We start from the raw sequence: 19,844 nt of genomic DNA on the forward strand, positions 1-19,844 counted from the left end.
GAGGATGTTGGATCCTAGCTATGTGCTGCTTAGGAGAGGAAAGCCTGAGATTTCCCAGGTTTTGTATGTATTGCATCAGGGTCACTAAACATAAACAAAATCTTACTGTCTGTATTCAAGAGAACAGCCATAGCTTGGACCCATTGCTGTGGACCAGAGGTGAGGCAGAACATCATGGTGGAAAGGACGTAGTGGAAAAGAACTGCTCACTTTGTACGGCTAGGTAGCAGAGAGAACCAGAGAGGAATGGTCTGAGATGCGATGTACCCTTCAAAGGCTGGCCTTCAGTGATCAACTCCCTCGAATTACTTTCCACTGCCTCCCAACAAGGCTACCAAGTTATCAATCAATGGATGAATCCATTAATTAGGTCAGAGTTATCCAAACACTTTCTTAAAGCTCTACCTCTGAATATTGCACGGAGGACCTGGCCTCAAACACATGAACCTTCAGGGGAACACTTCATATCCATGCTTGAATGTTTAATCACTAACCTACTAGAGAGTTGTCCTTAATATTGAGAGTAATGAAATATCATTTACTTGAACTTGTCTGGGTAACAGTGCTGGCTGGTCCTCACTGGGTCTGCAGGTATTAGAGCCATCTGGGTCTTTGGTGATCATGACACTGTAACTTTACACTACAAATTCCATGAATCAGTATAATATCTGTAAAGAACTCAACTGCAGGGTGACTGGGATTCTAGTCTCTACTTTGCTTTTAAAAAGGCACATGGAGGGGGGAGGGGGGTATGAGGGACAAGGTAACAAACAGTACAAGAAATGTATCCAATGCCTAACGTATGAAACTGTAACCTCTCTGTACATCAGTTTGATAATAAAAAATTGAAAAAAGGTACATGGAGGGGCTGGGCATATGGCCTAGTGGTAGAGCCCTTTCCTCATATACATCAAGCCCTGGCTTCAATTCCTCAGCACCACATATATAGAAAAAGCCAGAAGTTGTGCTGTGGTAGAGTGCTAGCCTTGAGCAAAAAGAAGCCAAGAACAGTGCTCAGGCCCTGTGTTCAAGCCCCAGGACTGGCAAAACAAAACAAAACAAAAAAGGCATGTGGAGTGAGGGAAGGGATGACATTGTCCCAAAAGAAGTGTTCTCTAGTCTGGAGCTGGTGGCTCATGCCTGTAATCCTAGCTACTCAGGTGGCTGAGGATCTCAGTTCAAAGCCATCCCAGGCAGAGAAGTCCCCATGAGACTCTTAATCTCTAACCACTAGAAAACTGGAAGTAGTGTTATGGCTTAGTAGAGTGCTGGCCTTGAGCAAAAGAGCTCAGGGACAGTGCCGGGGCCCTGAGTTCAAGCCCCACAACTGACCAAAAAAAAAAAAAAAAAGATGTCTTAAGGGCTTGTGGCAGGGGATGTTATTGTCATTGGGGGCTTGCCTATGGCCTTTGTGCCCTAGGGATTCCAACTGTATGTTCCTCAAAGGTAAGGACTTTATTATTCAGTTTTCTTTGTATACATCCTTACAGCTTGTCAGGGTTCAATAAACACATCTACTAATAATAAATCAGCATTGTCCTTAATTTCCTCTCAAAACCACTAGGTGTCACCTTCACCTCAGAGAAACTGTCCCTCTGTCTACACTCATTCCTCTGTTTGGGGAGCTCTCAGCCTCTTGGCTCTGTGATTTCTGGAGAAGTGGTTTGAAGGGGGAAAGAAACTGGATCTCAGCAGGGAGAAGTAGGGGCTCATGTGTGTGTCTTTTATGACAGTTTCAGTGAACTCCTCAGGGACCTCTAGCAGTCCCCTTTACAACCATGATGTCATCTCACAAGCTGTTCCTCAGGATGGGATCAACACTCCAAATGTGGGGGACCTTGGTGAACTTCCTAGGCTAAAAGCCAGGAAATGGGATGGAAACTAAGGTGGGGTACAATGGGCTTCCACTGCTGTGGTCTGTCGGGCTTAGTCTATAAGCCTTCACCTGCAGCTAGCCTGTGTTGTATTGAAGGACAAAGGAGAGACAAGGCCCTGGACCTGGAGGCTGGTGGAAGTGGGTATGAGAGAGAGGCCAGGAAGCCAGGAAGAGGAGGCCGAGGCCCGGGAAAGAAGACTGGGGGCTTTGTTAGGGTTCGCTAAGAGTGGCACACAGGAGCTCTGGGTGGGGAAGGGGCCTCTTTCAGTGCGCAGGTCTGTGAGACCCTGTCAAAGGAGTGAGGGTTCCGGCATTTAGGAGAGTTAGTATGGTTTCCTAGACAAAGGAACCATACCTAAATGGATACCAAATGTTTGGGGAGTCCGGATTGCTTCCTGGAGACTGGAGCAATTGAGGGACTTGAGGGGTGAGAGAAGAACCCTAAGATCATCAGAGTAAAGGAGGAGAGAAGACAGGCTCTTGGGGTCTCTGGACTGTGTCAGATGGGAGAGGCCTGGTGGACCTGGTGCTTGCGGGAAGCAGAGGGAGGGGGAGGCCCTTCAAGTGGTGGGAACCCCCCCTCCCCGCCAGGAACCGGGCCCTGCGAAGCCCTAGTGAGGAGCCCCCCCAGGCCCTCACCGGCTGGGTGGCAAGGAGGTCCGCAGGCACTGGGGTAGGGGGTGGGTGGGGAGGGCGTGGGTCGGGGGGGGGGGGAGGCAGCAGGCGCTGGAGGGTGGGGCCACGCGGGGGCGGGGGCGGGCGGCGGGGGAGGGCGGGGCGGGGGGCGGGCGGCCTGCCCGGGAAGTCACACTCGGCAGCCACCACCGGGCGCAGCGAGCGGAGACGCGCTGGGGCCAAGGCGACCTGACCCGGACGAGCGAGCGGCGCGCGCGCGCGCGCAGGGGGCCCAGGCGGGGGGGTGGGGGGCGGGAGGCAGCGGCGGCGGGGCGGCTCGGGCCGCCGGGGCCCAGGAAGAGCAGAGCGGAGAGAAGCGGGGGACACGGGCGGGGCCGCCGCTGCTCCGGATGGGACCGGCGCCTGGGCCCGTTAGTCCAAGCCGGAGCTTCGGGAGAAGCCTTCGCCGGGAGAGTGACCCCTGCCTTCCCCTCCCCTCCGGGCCCAGGCCTCGCTTAGCTCCCCGCCTGCCCCGGTCCTGTTTGTCGCCGCTGCCTGCCCTCCCAGATCCTGCAAGCTGTGGGGTGCCCCCAGCTTCCCCCCACCCCCAGCCCGCCCCAGGCTCAAACCCCCTCCTTCTCAGCTCTGGATCGTCAGGCCACTTCACCCAGCACTGTCCCCATCCCGCCTGGTCGCGGGGTGCCCCCCCCGGGTCCCTCCCTCCTCTTGCCACCCTATCCTTTGCCCTAGCCTCAGGCTGGTTGCCCACTCCTTGCCCACCCCACGCTTCCTCCCATCCTCTTCTGGCGCGGTCCCCGGCACTTTCTCTATCCTAGCCGGTCGCCTTGGCTTGTTCTGAGGCACTTCTCTTGCCGGCCCTCTTCCCCAGGCTCCAGGCTGGGTGGTGCTTGTGCCTGCCGGGTAGGCCAGAGCGGCCCCAGGTTCTGGGGGCCATGGCACTGCCATCACTGCTGCTGCTGGTGGCAGCCCTGGCAGGTGGGGTGCGTCCTCCGGGGGCGCGGAACTTGACACTAGCTGTGGTGCTGCCAGAACACAATCTGAGCTATGCCTGGGCCTGGCCACGGGTGGGTCCTGCTGTGGCACTCGCCGTGGAAGCACTGGGCCGGGCATTGCCCGTGGACCTGCGGTTTGTCAGCTCTGAACTAGATGGCGCCTGCTCTGAGTACCTGGCTCCCTTGCGCGCCGTGGACCTCAAGCTGTACCATGACCCTGACCTGCTGTTGGGCCCTGGTTGCGTGTACCCTGCTGCCTCGGTGGCCCGCTTTGCTTCCCACTGGCGCCTTCCCCTGCTGACTGCCGGTGCCATGGCCTCTGGCTTTGCGGCTAAGAATGAGCATTATCGTACCCTGGTGCGCACTGGTCCCTCGGCTCCCAAGCTGGGTGAGTTTGTAGTGACCTTACACGGGCACTTCAACTGGACTGCCCGTGCTGCCTTGCTCTATCTGGATGCCCGCACAGATGACCGGCCGCACTACTTCACCATCGAGGGAGTCTTTGAGGCCCTGCAGGGCAGCAACCTCAGTGTGCAGCACCAAGTGTACGCCCGAGAGCCAGGGGGGCCCGAGCAGGCCACCCACTTCATCCGGGCCAACGGGCGCAGTGAGTGTGGCCCAGGCGGTATTAGGGTCAAGGGAGGTGGGTGGGCATGTCCCTAGAGCTCAGCAGGGGGAAGCTAGACGGCCATCAGCTGGGGGTAAGCTGGGTGGTGGTTGGTCTGGTGAAGGAAATGTGGACCAAACCCCTGTGAGAGGACCCAGGTACTAGGAACCTGGCTGGTGGGTATCATGGGCCAGAGGTAGCCCAGGAGATGGACAGTGTAAGGAAGGAGTGAGGCTTTTCTCAGGAGAATGCACTGGGGCAGTGTGAGGATGTTGAGTTTGGGAAAGAAGTGTGACTGTCCTAGAATAGTGATGGCCTCTTTGAAGTGTGTGCATGTCTGTTTGCCTTGGTCCCAGTCTGGGGGACCAAGACCCCTTTGTAGCATAAAGAGAAAGGACACCCCGAATTGGTTCAGAGCTTGACAGATTTGGTTGGGAAAGACAGGCTAAAGCTAGAAGGGGGAAACTGTCAGGAGCCAGTACCTATGAGCCTAGGGAAAAGCAAGGCAGATTGGGGAGGGCTGGTGAGGAGCAGCAGTCAAGGCTCTGGGGAAAGGGAGGGCTTGAATCATCAGTGTCTTCCTCTGGGGCCTGCAAGTCAGACTTCTGCCAGATGGTCTATATGGCCTCAGGGCACTCATGATGGGAGCTTCTAGGGAAAAGTGCATCTGTTGGGTGGTCAATAGATTGGGCACTCCTTTGCTAATGAGGGGACATGCAGATGATTCAAAGAGGGGGCCTGTGGGGTCCTGGATGCCTTATCAGGGTGCTCCACTGTCATGTGTCTGCTCCCAGTTGTGTATATCTGCGGCCCTCTGGAGATGCTGCATGAGATCCTGCTCCAGGCCCAGAGGGAGAACCTGACCAATGGAGACTATGTCTTCTTTTACCTGGATGTCTTTGGGGAGAGTCTCCGGGCAGGGCCTACACGCTCTACAGGCCGGCCGTGGCAGGACAATCGCACCCAGGAACAGGCCCAGGCCCTCAGAGAGGCCTTTCAGGTACCATTTGAAAGGAGTGGGGGAAGGGATCCTTGGTTGGAGATTCTGTCCTTCAGGAAGGAGCCCTCCAAGGGAACCCCAAGAACAAGGTGAGAGTTGTGAGCTAGAGGAACTTTCAGAGTCTGGTATCACCCTTCCTTTCTTCCCAAGCTTTGTGTCTCTTTGTGCATCTGCTGCCAAGACTGACTTTGGCCTCCTCCAAAATCCTAGGACACTGGCTTTCCTAAGTAGACTAGACTCTGCAGGAACAAGTTCAGGGAATAAAATCTGAGCCTTACCCTCAGCAAGGCTGTCACCCTTTCTAGAGAGATGAGGCTTCACTATTGGTACAGTCAGGTAAGGCTTGTGAAAGGTGATTGTGTGTCTGGAGCAGACATTGAGAACTCCAGTTCAGAGGATGAAGAGTTGGTGTGGGGTGAGTTGAGAGGATGCCTTTGTGAAGGAAGTGAGACTATTTTGACTATTATGGTAGATGTCAGATTGATAGTCAGCATGGGTGAGGGATCCAGGAAGCCTGTGTAAAGAGAAAAGAGGGGTGGACATATTTGGGAGAAGATACTGGTCTGGTAAGAAGGAAGGGTTCACTTGTAGCACACATAGGAAATAAAATGGCAAGGGTAGATTAAGGAGAACTCTAAACCTTAAGGCATTAGGACTTGAATTTGGAGTCCGTGTGTGTGTGTGTGTGTGTGTGTGTGTGTGTGTGTGTGTGTGATAGTAAATATAGTGATGGAAATCAAATTAGATTAGAAGAAAAGGAGAATACCAGGCAGTGGGACCAGTTGATTGATTAGAAAGGAGTGAAGTGATACATCTTAAACGAAGGGGGGATGATAGGAAAGAAGTGGATCTGATTGAAGGAAGAATTTGTAGAGAGGGTTGGTGTGACTATTAATTTCCCTCCTCTGCTTATCTCTCTCTTTTCCTAGTACTGGAGTTTGAACTCAGGATCTTGCACTTGTTAGTCAAGGCAGGGTACCATTACACATGAGCTATGACACTCCCCTACCCCCACCCCTTGCCCAGGCCCTGTGCGCCAAACTTTTGATGAGTTGCTTTCTGCAGAATAAAATCTAGACCCTTTATCATGATGTTTAAGAGTTTCTGTCCTCAGTCCATTGTTGTGGTCTCAGCCCCCATGTGCTTCTGCACAGGAATCTATCTGAATAATGCCGTTTCCCTCAGGTGCCCCAGCACTTGGTGCTCTTTGCTCCTTTGGTCTGCAGTATCTGTTTTTTCCTCACCCCAAATCTGTGCCTCACAAAATCGTACCCTTGAATCTTTCTCTGGCTCTCTTAACAATTTTTCTTTGGTTTCTGTGTTGCATATTTGTTTAGCCACGTCTCTCACTTTTTCCAAAAAGGAGTTGAGTTGGCTTATGGAGTGACCTTAAGGTCCTTTACATTTTGAATTTCTTTCGTCCTAAATAGATGAGTACAAGGGCCAGACCTGGGTGGCCATTCTTCTCCAGTGAGTAAGGTTTTATGTGGCTGTGATTATATATTTGGTTGTGACTGACTGTGAATGACATATCTGTTTGCCCGCCTGAGTATGAGTCTGTGAGTGTCACACTTGAAAACAGGCAGTGGCAGGACAGGTTTTGTTGATGCTTTAATTTCTTCCTAAAATAACTTATTACCTTTTGTGTCTGGATGCTGTTTTCATATTCTTCGAGACTCAGGCTGCTACTTTTCCTTCTAGGAAATAATCCCTGAATCCCCGGTTAAGCTGAATTTCCCACTCTTATACTTAGTTCTCTTTACTGGAGAACATAGTATTATTTCATGCTTGATTTATTTGAAGACTGATGGACTCATTCCATTGGTGTTTTTACTAAGTACCTATTAGATCTCTTTCTCTGTGCTAGGTACTAGTAATGTAGTAGAGAATACAATAGACGTGATTCTTGTTTTTTTAGAGTTCTCTCTTTTTGGAGAGATTGATAGTGGGTGAGTAAGCAAATGAATACAAGTCTAGAAACTGATTGTGAAAAGAATTGCCAGAAAGAAAAAGTAAAGGAACTGTCAGGAGAAGAAAACCTTAGCTACTATGGTAAAGGGAAGTCCATAACATCCTGGGTAGGAGAATAATGTAGCCCTCGGGACAGCACTCTTTATAGAAGAGAAACTTCTGTTTTGCAGAAGAATTGCTGCATTCTCAGGGTCTCCAGCACTTGGAGCAGGGAGAAGAGGGAGTTTGAGTTGAATTCTTAGTTTCTTTGTCACTTTGGGCCTTATTTGAACAGGAAAATAGAAGTTTTGTTACAGGCAGTCAAGAATATACCAAAGGTGGGGGAGGGAAACTAAGGTATAGGCTGGGGTCAGGTGAGGGTAAGGGGTGCTGAGCTGTTTTCTGGCAAAGCTTCTCTCATTCTTTTTATTTATTTATTTTTTTGCCAGTCCTGGGGCTTCAACTCAGGACCTGAGCACTGTCCCTGGCTTCTTTTTGCTCAAGACTAGCACTCTACTACTTGAGCCACAGCGCCACTTCTGACTTTTCTGTTTATATGGTGCTGAGGAATTGAACCCAGGGCTTCATGCATGCTAGGCAAGCACTCTACCACTAAGCCGTATTCCCAGCCCTTCTCTCATTCTTTACCAGTGCTTGACACAGGGCAGGGGATGGAGCAAGAAAGGTGAGTGGTCAGTACCAGCCAATTAAAGGAGCAGAAAGAGAAGACACCAGCCCATGGGTGGGCGACAGGATCCCAGACCTGACTAGCCTAGAAAAAATAGTGAGGTGAGGCCTTGGTCCAAAGCCTTGCTAGGAGAATGTCAACTGAAGGCAAAGGTACCAGTGGGGCTATTTGTCAGCTATAGGGTTTGGGGCATGGTGGGGGGAGATGGGGGCGGAGGCAGGGCTGTAAACTTCAGTTTATTGCTATGACTTTTCTCTCCTATTCAGCCATATTTGCTTGAGGGCAGGGATCAAACATCATCTTTATATACTATGTGCCTAGCACGGGGTGGGTGTTCAAAACATATTTGTTGAATTAAAGTGTGTGTGGGGGAGAGAAGGTGAGGATAGGAATTCATTTAGAGAGTAGAGCTGATACCTGTAATCCTAGTACCTGGGAGTGGAGGCTGTGGCAAGAGAATTGTGTGCTAAAGTTTGAGTACTTCTAGCCCAGCAACAGGTGTTAGCAAGTTATCATGAATCTTCATATATAAATATATATGAAATATATAATATATATGAAATATAAATTGGTCTTTGCAAGCTCTTTTGCTGACATTTTATATTATTTGTCAACAGCTTCCTGTTTCTGTTTTTCTTTTTATTCTTAGAATAGTGTTTCTGAACAAACCCTTCCTAAGTCTTATAGCCTCTAGTACCTACTGCTATTTTTTTTGCCTGAGAGTGGAAGGATATTAGAAGCATATAATCAAATATGTAAATTCTCTATAAAAATAATTAAGCTAGGCATGGCGGCTCATGAGGCTTGAATTCAGGGCCTAGGTGCTGTCCTGTAACTTTTTCACTCAAGGTTGACACTTTATGACGTGAGCTACAGTTCCAATTCATTCATTTTTTTCTTTCTTTCTTTTTTTTTTTTTTTGCCAGTCCTGGGGCTTGAACTCAGGGCCTGACCACTGTCCGTGGCTTCTTTTTGCTCAAGGCTAGCACTCTGCCAACTTGAGCCACAGTGCCACTTCTGGCCTTTTCTACATATGTGGTGCTGAGGAATCGAACCTAAGGCTTCATGTATATGAGGCAAGCACTCTTGCCACTAGGCCATATTCCCAGCCCCCTCCTTTTTTTTTTTTGTGATTGATTGGAGATAAGAGTCTCATGGACTTTCCGGCTCTGGCTGGCTTCAAAGAATGATTCTCAGATCTCAGCCTTCTATTTAGTTGTTAAGGAGCCTGAGCCACAGGCACCTAGCAAGAATCTCATGTTTGAAGGTAGCTTGGGCTTCATAGTGAGCCTGTCACAAATAAACAAAGTCCGTTTGAAGAGAACAAATAAAAGTGTGTTTGAAGAAGATTCTGATCTAATATAATGAATGTGTATTAGAAGTTAACTTCATTATTCCCTATCTGTAACTGATTATGGATCACACCTAATATATTTAGTATCTCTATGGCCCACATGTACTATGACAAGAATGAACAAACCTGGTAGAAATAACTAGGTTTTTTTTTAGTGTATCATTACACAAAGTCACATTTCCCATTACATACACACAACTGAACAGAGCCTGGTTTCGATGACTGTGTGATCTCAGACTTAGCTGTCCAGCAGCTAAAGAAGGGGAGAACGAGGCCTTGGGGGAACCAGGCAGGCACATTGATGAGGAACAGAGGCAGGCTGGCTTGTGCCAGTGAAATGTATGTGTGGCTGTAACATGTGTGATTTGCTTATCTAATCAATGTGTGAGGATATGTGACTTGTTTTCTTAGTAAACTGAATAGTGGGGATTATGGCAGGCATTCCAGACATGGGAAATGAATATTTCACAGGTATTTCCCTCAGTTGTCATAGGTCCTGAAATCTTTTTAAATTCCAGCGTTAACACTATTTAACCCATTGGAGAGGAGCTGTTGAGGAGTGTTGTCTTGATAGTGACAGGTACCCAAAAGGATGGGAAGAAGGAACTTGTAGGAGCTGGAGGTGGCCTGGCAGGAGGCCTAGTGGTGGTCAGGAGGTGAGGGAGCTGATGAGCTTTGGATGTGAAGTTGACTTCATCTGTTACTTTCTGGTCTTGCCTGCCAGAGCCAGCCCTCTCTGCCTTTCCTGAAAGAGTGCCATTACCCCTTTAGTCCATCTCCCCCCTCCCATTCCCTACATAGCTTAATCCTCCTCTGGTCTTCAGATTCCACTGTGTATATTTTATAGCATACACATATGAATGAGTTTCCTTGTCCTGACTCTTCTCCTCCTCTTCATCTTGATTTCTCTTCCTTCTTCCTCTTGTTCTGCTGGTATAGACAGTATTGGTGATCACATACAGAGAACCCCCAAATCCTGAGTATCAAGAATTCCAGAATCGTCTACTGATAAGAGCCAAGGAAGATTTTGGTGTGGAGCTGGCCCCATCCCTGGTGAGTAGATCTCTCTCTCTCTCTCTCTCTCTCTCTCTCTCTTCCTCCCCCTCTCCCTCTCCCTCTCCCTCCCCCTCTTCCTCCCCCTTCACTTTCCCCTTCCCCTCCCCCTCTCCTCTCCTCTCTCTTTTTTCTTCTCTCTTTCCTGTCAGTGCAGACTGTGAAGAAGGACTCCCCTCTATAACTCAACAACAAGTCTTAGCTATGGAGCAAACCTGTTGGGCTTTTCACTTCCAGGGTATTTCTTTCTGCCCCAGACCCAGTTAGGTAGGGATGGCCCCTTTAGGGGTAAGAGGAGGGAAGAAAGTAAGTCAGAAGAGAGAATAAGTACAAGACTGCAATGATGAGGAAGAGGGTAGGGTAGGGGACCTCACAGGACATTAGAGAGCATTGCCAACATTGCTATCCCCAGATGAACCTCATCGCTGGCTGCTTCTATGATGGGATCCTGCTCTACGCTGAAGTCCTGAATGAGACACTACAGGAAGGAGGCACCCGGGAAGATGGGCTTCGCATTGTGGAGAAGATGCAGGGCCGGAGATACCATGGTACTGAAGAGTAGCAGGTGGAGGCCTGAGGGCTGATAACAGACTCATGAGTGAGAAAGAAAAGAAACACGACAGAGGGAGCAGGGAGAGAGAGGCAGACTCATTAGGAGTCATAGGGTAGAGGTGACCATACTTTGGGGATGGGGCTGGGACAGACTCTGAGACAGCTGGAGACATGGGGGTGGGTGGGAAGAGGAGGAGGACATAGGAAAGGTCTTTAAATGAGCTGGGCACTCTTCTCTACCCTAGGCGTCACTGGACTGGTTGTTATGGACAAGAATAATGACCGGGAGACTGATTTTGTCCTGTGGGCCATGGGAGACTTGGAGTCTGGAGACTTTCAGGTGATGGGGGAGGGGTCAGGGAAAAGAATTGAATTGACTCCGTAAAATCCAGCTGTGAAGGGTTCAGCGGGTTCAATCACAGACTCTAGAGGCAGGGACTTGTGTCCTCTGCTGGAATGGCATCCTGGCCAGGTAGCAGCTTGGGAAGGAGAGCAAGGAGATGCCTGGGGTTTGGGGAGGAGGTTGGGGTGGGCAGGCCTGTGGGCCCAGTGTTCTGCTTCCTCACAGCCTGCAGCCCACTACTCGGGAGCTGAGAAGCAGATTTGGTGGACAGGACGACCTATTCCCTGGGTGAAGGGGGCCCCGCCCTTGGACAATCCCCCCTGTGCCTTTGATTTGGACGACCCATCCTGTGATAAAAGTGGGTGTGTGCAGGCACTGGGAGCAATCCCTCCTCCCTTCTCCTCCACCCTCACTGGCTCCCCATTCTCAGCTGTGTTTTTATCTCTGTCTACAGCCCTCCCTCCTTCCTCTTTCCCTCTAGAAAGCTGTCTACTCCTTGCACTTCCTGCTCCCCCTCCCCATTTTCCTACCCCCTACAGTCTTTCTCAGGGTCCCTCTCTCCCCTTCAGCTCCACTTTCCACTCTGGCAATTGTGGCTCTGGGCACAGGAATCACCTTCATCATGTTTGGTGTTTCCAGCTTCCTAATTTTCCGGTGAGTTCTGGGCTTTTCACTGACCTTCTATGTATTTCCCCATTCCCAAGGGTTAGCCAGGAGGTTCCTGTAATCTAAGGTAGGGGGAGCAGATTTACTCATCTGGAAGTTGTCCCTTCCTCTATAGCCTTTTACTTTTGTCTTTCAGACTAGGTGTTTGTTCTACTTTTGATTCTAGCCTAGATATACAAACTATTGATTTTTCTTTTTGAGACAGTGTCTCCTTATATAGCATAGGCTAACCTTAAATTTGAGACCCTCTTGTGTGCTGAGATTACATGAGTGTGTCATTTTGCAAAACTTAAATAATGCTTTAGATATGCTTAAGACCAAAGGAAAATTTTCAATGGATGCTCTCATTTTCAGAAAGAACTACAGGCTGGAGAATGTGGCTCAGTAGTAGAATGCTTGTTTAGTACAATCATGCCCCTGAGTTTGGTCCTAGCACTGGGGGGAAAATAAAGAAAAACAAACATCATAACAACAACAACAACAACAACAACAACAACAGGAAAGCAGCTATCTCCAGGCTTGGTGCTGCATGTCTGTAATCCCAGAACTCAGAAGGCTGAGGCAAAAGGATCTAAAATTCAGGACCAGTCTGAGCTACATAGCAAGATCCTGCTTTGAATCAAAGCAGAAAAAAAAAATCCTTTTATTTCCAGCATCCCTGTTTGTGAGTGTTCATAAGCATGTGCCAGGCATGTAGTAAATGGGTCCTTATCTTCCAGTCCTGTTTCCTGAGGGCTGTAGATTCAGGAGCTGCAGGAAGCCTCTGGCTCAGGGGGTGGTGGGATTGGGCTTACCAGTCAACTGAGGAGTGCAGTCCTTACAGAAAACTGATGCTGGAGAAGGAGCTGGCTAGCATGCTGTGGCGGATTCGCTGGGAAGAACTGCAGTTTGGCAACTCAGAACGCTATCATAAAGGTGCAGGCAGCCGACTCACGCTGTCCCTGGTGAGCCCTTGTCTCTGCTGTTTCTTCCACCTCCCTCTGAGTTCCTGTCCTTTCTTACCCTGGACCTTTCCCAGCACACTGGCCTGTAATGATAGTCCCTGCACTACCACCATCATCTAATGTTCCTTTCATCCTTCCGCCTCCATGTTGCCCTTGGCCCCAGCGGGGATCCAGTTACGGCTCGCTCATGACAGCCCATGGGAAATACCAGATCTTTGCCAACACCGGTCACTTCAAGGTGAACAGTCATCTGCTTGTTCTGGTCCCCACCATTTCATCTTGTCTCATCCCCATCTGCTACATCTGCCCCTGAACCTCTGCCCCTGATAGTCCCCTCCCCATGCCCAGCTGAGCTCCTGGATGCTCCCACAATTCTCCAGTGTTTCCTAGTCTCCAGAAACTCCTTCTGATATGTATTTTCCTCTTCCTTTCACCCCCACCCCTTCAGGGAAATGTTGTTGCCATCAAACACGTAAATAAGAAGCGCATTGAGCTGACCCGGCAGGTTCTGTTTGAACTCAAGCATGTATGTAATGCAGTATGGATGGGAGGCAGAGAGGCAAAGGGGAGGTATGGGATAGTAACATTAGCTGGAAGGGCAAGGGTTTATTTTTAATTAATTCATAGTGGTGATATAACTAAGAGAAAGGTATGGGATAGTAACATTAGCTGGAAGGGCAAGGGTTTATTTTTAATTAATTCATATTGGTGATATAACTAAGAGAAAGGGCCCTGTCTTATAGAGGTAGGTTTCGGAATCTTTTTTTTTTTTTTTTAAAAGCTCTGCCCATTGTTTTTCTGCTAGATGAGAGACGTTCAGTTCAATCACCTTACTCGCTTCATTGGAGCTTGCATAGACCCTCCCAACATTTGCATTGTCACAGAGTACTGTCCACGTGGAAGCTTACAAGTGAGGGACAGGTGGAGAAGATGGTGGGGCTGGAGTGGGGGACACCCTGCCCCACAAAGTTACATTGACTCTGCCAAGTGATCTAGTCAGTGGGATGGGGACAGACACATGATCTTTTCTTCTATGTCACCAGGATATTCTAGAAAATGACAGCATCAACTTGGACTGGATGTTTCGTTATTCACTCATTAATGATCTAGTTAAGGTGAGTCTTAAAAGTTCATTCACTTTACTTTTTTTTTTTTTTGAGATAGGGTCTTGCTATGTAGCCTCCACTGGTTGGTTTGAAAATCACCCTGTAGTCCAGGTTGGCCTTGCACTCATAATACTTTTTCTTTAGCCTTATGAGTGCTAGGGTAAAAGATGTGTATCACCATGCTCTGATAGTTTATCTACTTTGAAATTCCCCCATTGTTCAGTCTTGTCTATAATTTCTCTCCTTCAATGTCTGTACCCTGATTTCTCTATCTCCCCTTATTCCTGTGGTTGGGTAATAATGGGTAAACAAGGGTTTTGGAATTTATATTTGAAGAGAATGGTTTATCTGCCACAAAGGAGTCCTGCATCTAGAGAAAGTTTATCTTCCTGAACTAGATAGCTCAGATGTCTCTACAGCATCTATTTTATCTCTGAGAAATCATATTAAAATCTCTTAGCAGAGAAAAGATGAGTGTAGTCTCCAAACATTTATCTCCCATTTTTCCTCTCATCATCTTATTCCTTGACCATTATTTGGCTGTCTATTATGATCTTTTGTCCAGAAACTAAAATTAAAAAACTGTTTAAACTAAGAGAAAACGAGGAAAATTATACTAAATCTTTACTTTTTCAATGTACAAGATTTTAGCTATTTTTAAAGGACCTTAAGGCCCATCAATTGGGAGACATAGAGCTGAATCTTGCACGGGTTGGATAGGTGTTTAGAAGCAAGACTAAGAGTCAGCAAACAAGCCTAGTGGCTCACCCCACACTGTATCTGAAGGTTGCTGTGGTTATTTTTCTAATCCAAAAGCAAACATTTGCCATTAAAAAAGAGAAAAATATTAAGGAAAGTCAATATCGTGTTCAACTAGTGGTGTGATGACAAAAAAGCATGACTCTCAAGAGAACAATGACTTTAATGGAAAGTGGTTTTGGAAAGTATCCTTATAATCCACTAGTTTGAAGATTCTCAAAATAAATATACAGGAAAACTGGCTATGAATCATTGCAGTCCACAGCTGACACTGGTGTTTTAGGCTAGCCCATAGAACTTCCTATTCTTTGTCTCTCTCACCTGTGCTGACTTAGGAGGGGTCAGGGTTTGGGTTGGGGAAGCATTGCCCTACCCATTGGTCTTTTAGACCTTTGGAGGCAAAAGTTCTCTCATCACCGGCCCCTGGAATCAGCAGTTTCAGGTTTCCACATCGGCCTGGCATTTGTCTACTTTTGTCTATTTTCCAAGTTTTTCTTATTTACTGTTATATGTACTTCTTGTTCAGCATCGCTTTTTTAGAACATATTCTTCCTTGCTCAGTTTGTCCATACATGGTTGTATATTATAGCTTCCAACTTGTTAGTCTTCTTTGATGCTTCCAGCTATTTCTTGTACCTGTATCTCAAGCTCTGTCTTCTCAACTAGCAGTCAAGTTACTGTGGGTGTTGTATTCTTTTTGGAGTTCATCCTCATAGGTCTGTTCGTTTTTCCCAAGGTAATCATTGGTACTTCCCCTTATCCCTACCTAGCCTCAAGCAATTCTTTTGCCTTTGGTGCCTGGGTACATGTATACTATTTCTGGTACCAGGAAGCAATGACTCCTATTCTACCTGTTCCCTGAGTGAAAACTGTGCAAAGGATATCTCCTAAGATTGGTTTCTTGTTTTTATGGCCCTAAAACTTTTAGGCAGCTAGCTGGTGTCCATCTCCCGGTGAGTAGGTGGTGTAATCCAGATATGATGGATTGCTAATCTGTATCCTACAGGGCATGGCCTTTCTCCACAACAGCATTATTTCATCTCATGGAAGTCTCAAGTCCTCCAACTGTGTCGTGGATAGTCGTTTTGTGCTCAAAATCACAGACTATGGCCTGGCCAGTTTCCGATCAACCGCTGAACCTGATGACAGCCATGCTCTCTATGCCAGTGAGGCTTGCCCCCACGATCCACTTTTTATAGTGCTCCTCTAGCCTCAATCATTTCCCTCAGGGAGGGTAGGAGAGGGAGGTGTGGTAGTGATATGGAGACGAACCTGTATGGGCTATGGGGGTACTCTGTCTTGGGAATTTGGCCAGCTCTGTTCCCTCTTTTCAGAGAAGCTGTGGACTGCCCCGGAACTGCTCAGTGGGAACCCCTTGCCCACCACAGGCATGCAGAAAGCTGATGTCTATAGCTTTGGAATCATCCTACAGGAGATAGCACTTCGCAGTGGTCCTTTCTACTTAGAGGGTTTGGACCTCAGCCCCAAAGGTGAGAGTCAATCCACTACCCACAGCCTCTTTTCCTGAGGGATCCTATTCTTCAACCCTTTTTATCATCTTCAGAGATTGTTCAGAAGGTCCGAAATGGTCAGCGGCCCTATTTCCGGCCAAGCATTGACCGCACCCAATTGAATGAAGAGCTAGTTTTGTTGATGGAGCGATGTTGGGCCCAGGACCCAGCTGAGCGGCCGGACTTTGGACAGATCAAGGGCTTCATCCGCCGCTTTAACAAGTGAGAGACCATTGAGGGGAAAGGACTGCCTAGGGATTGATGCCACACTGTTCCTAGTGGATAAGGTGGGGCGGGAGGCCTGGATAAGAAGGCCTGGCAGGCTCAAGAATCTGGAGCGGGTGTCATATCTTGGCCCTTCTGCAGGGAGGGTGGCACCAGTATATTGGACAACCTCTTGCTGCGCATGGAACAGTATGCCAACAACCTGGAGAAGCTGGTGGAGGAACGCACACAGGCCTATCTAGAGGAAAAACGCAAGGCTGAGGCACTGCTCTACCAAATTCTACCCCAGTGAGACCTTCCTTCCACTTCCTGAATTTTCCTTCAGAGTCTAGCTCTGTTGGATTCTGTTTCATCAGCCTCCTGAAAACTCACCTCCAAACCCCAGGACCTTGTTTTGTTACTTCTTGCCACAGTGAGCCCTTTTGGCTATAGGCTAAATGCTTTCTCTCTCTCTCCCCCCAAATGAACTGTGATCCCCTTCTTTTTGGCTGCTAATCCTTCCTCTTTAGGACACTACTCTACCTCATTATTGATGCAGCTAGTATATGTAAGACAACTCTAACTTGAGATACTTAGCTCTCACCCCTTTTTAGATCCCCTTTTAGTCCATCACCACTTGTGCACCTAGCCTCAAGCCAAGGAATGTTTCTCAGTGGGTTTCCTTTTCCTTCACAAAGCCCAACTTTCCCATCACAACTTCTGTTCTACTGTAGCTACATATGCTTTCCTCTCTCCCTCCTACCCTTTTTCTTGGAGTTGTATTCACACTGCCCTCTTGCTTCCTAGTTCAGTGGCAGAGCAGTTAAAACGGGGAGAGACTGTACAAGCAGAGGCCTTTGACAGTGTCACCATCTACTTCAGTGACATCGTTGGCTTCACAGCATTGTCAGCTGAGAGCACTCCCATGCAGGTGAGAGAGGGGGTGGGCCTGGGACCTGGGCATCAATCAAAGGAAAGGCTAGATTGTTCTAGAGTTCCTACATCTTTCTGAGTCATTGAGAAGTCCTAGAAAGTTGGGCATACATTTCTCTGTGCTTTCTTATCCCGTTAGGTGGTGACACTTCTTAATGATCTGTATACCTGCTTTGATGCCATAATCGACAACTTTGATGTCTACAAGGTGAGAGCATTCCTCCTGTGACCCCTTTAAGACCAAGTCTCTCCTGGACGTCTACATACTTTACTCACTCCATGATCATTTTCTCTCTAGGGCCTCTGGCATACTAGTCCTGGAATGCATTTTGTAGTTAGATGTAGCTTCAACAGGGTGCTTGTACACATGTCTAATTACTTACGAGCCCTTTGAATTTCCTAATCAGAACCACCACAAATAGCCCCCATCTCCTTGGGGGTATAAATACAGCTTAGCCATTTTTTTCTTCTCCCTTCTCCTCTAGACATGGAAGAACCACAAAGGATGTAGATACAGATTGATTTAGTGGGGTGAAGGGCAATATATGAAAAACCTAACTCTTTGTTGAAGTCATTGAGTTGGCAAAGGGCTAGCTTTATTGTTCTTTTTTTTTTTTTTTTTGGCCAGTCCTGGGCCTTGAACTCAGGGCCTGAGCACTGTCCCTGGCTTCCTTTTGCTCAAGGCTAGCACTCTGCCACTTGAGCCACAGCGCCACTTCTGGCTGTTTTCTGTATATGTGGTGCTGGGGAATTGAACCCAGGGCCTCATGTATACGAGGCAAGCTCTCTTGCCACTAGGCCATATCTCCAGCCCCTAGCTTTATTGTTCTTAAGAATAAAGATATGCTGAACTTGAATATTGGTTTTGTAGCTACTTGTGTGGTTGTGGGTAAGCCCTGAGCTTCAGTTGTTCTATCTTTAATATGGAAAGTAGCTAACATTGTGTGGAGCACATGGCAGACACTAAAATTTCTGCAAGGTGTGGCACCTGTTATCATAGCACTCAAGAGGCCCAGGCTGGCGGATTGCAAATTCAAGGCTAGTCTGGACTATTTTCTCAGCCATTTGGGTATAAGTTTTATCCTTTACTGTCCCCCACCCCCATACATGGTATGTATATCCTAAGAAATTTCACCATATATTCCATGAAATTAAGGACTTTTCTGTTACATTGTTTTGCTATACTTAGAAATATTAGGTGCTGGATTCTTCACTTCTAACAGTTGAAGCTGTCTGGCTCATTTAACTGGGTTTGCTTTACCTACTAACCAGCCTCTGTGCCTCTTGGTTTGGCCTGTTTTCTTGCTTTTTATTTCCTGACAGCAGAAGCAATTTGCTCATATCCTATTTCAGGTAGGGTGTCCCCACATTCAGTAAGTGTTTGCTGAATACTTACCAGAAATTTGTTGTTCCAAATTGGTTATTATTTCCAATTCCCAGAACCAGGGCTATCAGCATAACTCCTGGTGGTCTAGCTAGTCTCACTGTATCCTTTCTCATTCCTATGGATACAGTTAGAGATGACCTTTTAAACCCCTTCCCCCCCCCTTAAATCAGGTGGAGACAATTGGAGATGCCTACATGGTGGTTTCTGGCCTCCCAGGGCGAAATGGTCAACGTCATGCACCAGAAATTGCTCGGATGGCCCTAGCATTGTTAGATGCAGTCTCTTCTTTCCGTATCCGCCACCGACCCCATGACCAGCTGAGGCTTCGCATAGGTGTTCACACAGGTAAGGCTGACTCTCACTTAGCCCTAGGCTCCACATTTCCTGGGCTTTCCCAACCTGTTTCCTTTCATAGGGCCAGTCTGTGCAGGTGTTGTTGGTCTGAAGATGCCCCGCTATTGTCTTTTTGGAGACACCGTAAACACTGCTTCTCGAATGGAGTCTAATGGCCAAGGTGAGACATTAGCTTTCAACCTCTACGTGGGCTTGGATCTATCTTGCTTCAGAGTTCCTTCAAGTCTGGGAGATTACAGTTGCTACATATCCCATCCTTGAATGTTTGAGTTCTATGAATGTGTATCAGGAGGAGAGGTGGGTGGTTGAGGAAAGTACTCTCAAGTACTGTCAATACTTGACTCTGCTTCCTGTCCTCCATGTCACCCCAGCTCTGAAGATCCATGTCTCCTCTACCACCAAAGATGCTCTGGATGAGTTAGGATGCTTCCAGCTAGAGCTTCGGGGGGATGTGGAGATGAAGGTAATGGCAGGCCATGGGGAGGAGGTCATGGAAAAGGAGGATGAAAGGGATTATGGGGAATCACTGGGTAAGAGAGGAGATCTGAACTATGTCCACTCCCCCGATTCCAGGGAAAAGGAAAGATGCGAACTTACTGGCTCCTAGGAGAGCGGAAAGGACCTCCTGGACTCCTGTAAACCCCACTCCTTCCCACTTCTTGCTGCTGTTAGTTGGGTGGGCAGTGGCCATCATCTCTTCACATACCAGACTTTGTCACATGAGATGGAAAACGTGCACAAAAATCCTACCTTATATGGAAGTTTTATCCCTCTGTAGCTCAGTCTTGTACATATTCTGGCCCTTCTATGGCTTGGTCCCCTTCCTCTACCTTCTGTAAATATGTGTATCTAGACCAGAATATTTTGGCCAAGTATAAAACAACAACAAGACATGGTGTCATAGTGTGGGGCGGAGATAACTCTGGGGA

The 19,844-nt window shown here is 48.0% G+C and overlaps 1 protein-coding gene across 4 annotated transcripts; it reads left to right on the forward strand.

Moving 5' to 3' along the window:
- The first annotated feature begins 2,826 nt into the window (after positions 1–2,826).
- On the forward strand, positions 2,827–19,804 carry Npr2 (natriuretic peptide receptor 2). Of its 4 annotated transcripts, none has more exons than XM_048331637.1 (22): positions 2,827–4,111; positions 4,906–5,111; positions 10,043–10,156; positions 10,569–10,704; positions 10,954–11,048; positions 11,277–11,409; positions 11,621–11,705; positions 12,532–12,661; positions 12,825–12,899; positions 13,110–13,187; positions 13,467–13,571; positions 13,705–13,776; positions 15,533–15,692; positions 15,861–16,016; positions 16,091–16,259; positions 16,404–16,550; positions 17,049–17,172; positions 17,314–17,382; positions 18,732–18,906; positions 18,977–19,075; positions 19,287–19,378; positions 19,489–19,804. In XM_048331637.1, the coding sequence occupies exons 1-22, from the start codon at positions 3,445–3,447 to the stop codon at positions 19,552–19,554; spliced, it is 3,153 nt and encodes a 1,050-aa protein (XP_048187594.1). In that variant the 5' UTR covers positions 2,827–3,444; the 3' UTR covers positions 19,555–19,804. The 4 variants fall into 4 exon arrangements, with proteins under 4 accessions (XP_048187594.1, XP_048187634.1, XP_048187719.1 ...); XM_048331677.1 differs by having other exon boundaries at positions 12,541–12,661; XM_048331762.1 differs by lacking the exon at positions 12,825–12,899.
- Positions 19,805–19,844: the final 40 nt, after the last annotated feature.

Source organism: Perognathus longimembris, chromosome 1, assembly GCF_023159225.1.
Source record: "Perognathus longimembris pacificus isolate PPM17 chromosome 1, ASM2315922v1, whole genome shotgun sequence".
NCBI lineage: Eukaryota > Metazoa > Chordata > Mammalia > Rodentia > Heteromyidae > Perognathus > Perognathus longimembris.

What these genes read in the sequence shown, in the direction of transcription:
- Npr2 (XM_048331637.1), top strand. Translation starts at nt 3,445, where the DNA reads ATGGCACTGCCATCACTGCTGCTGCTGGTGGCAGCCCTGGCAGGTGGG. An exon ending in TTCTGTTTGAACTCAAGCAT is followed by an intron (nt 13,188 to 13,466) that starts GTATGTAATGCA and finishes TTTTTCTGCTAG; the next exon opens with ATGAGAGACGTTCAGTTCAA. An exon ending in CTGAGAGCACTCCCATGCAG is followed by an intron (nt 17,173 to 17,313) that starts GTGAGAGAGGGG and finishes TTATCCCGTTAG; the next exon opens with GTGGTGACACTTCTTAATGA.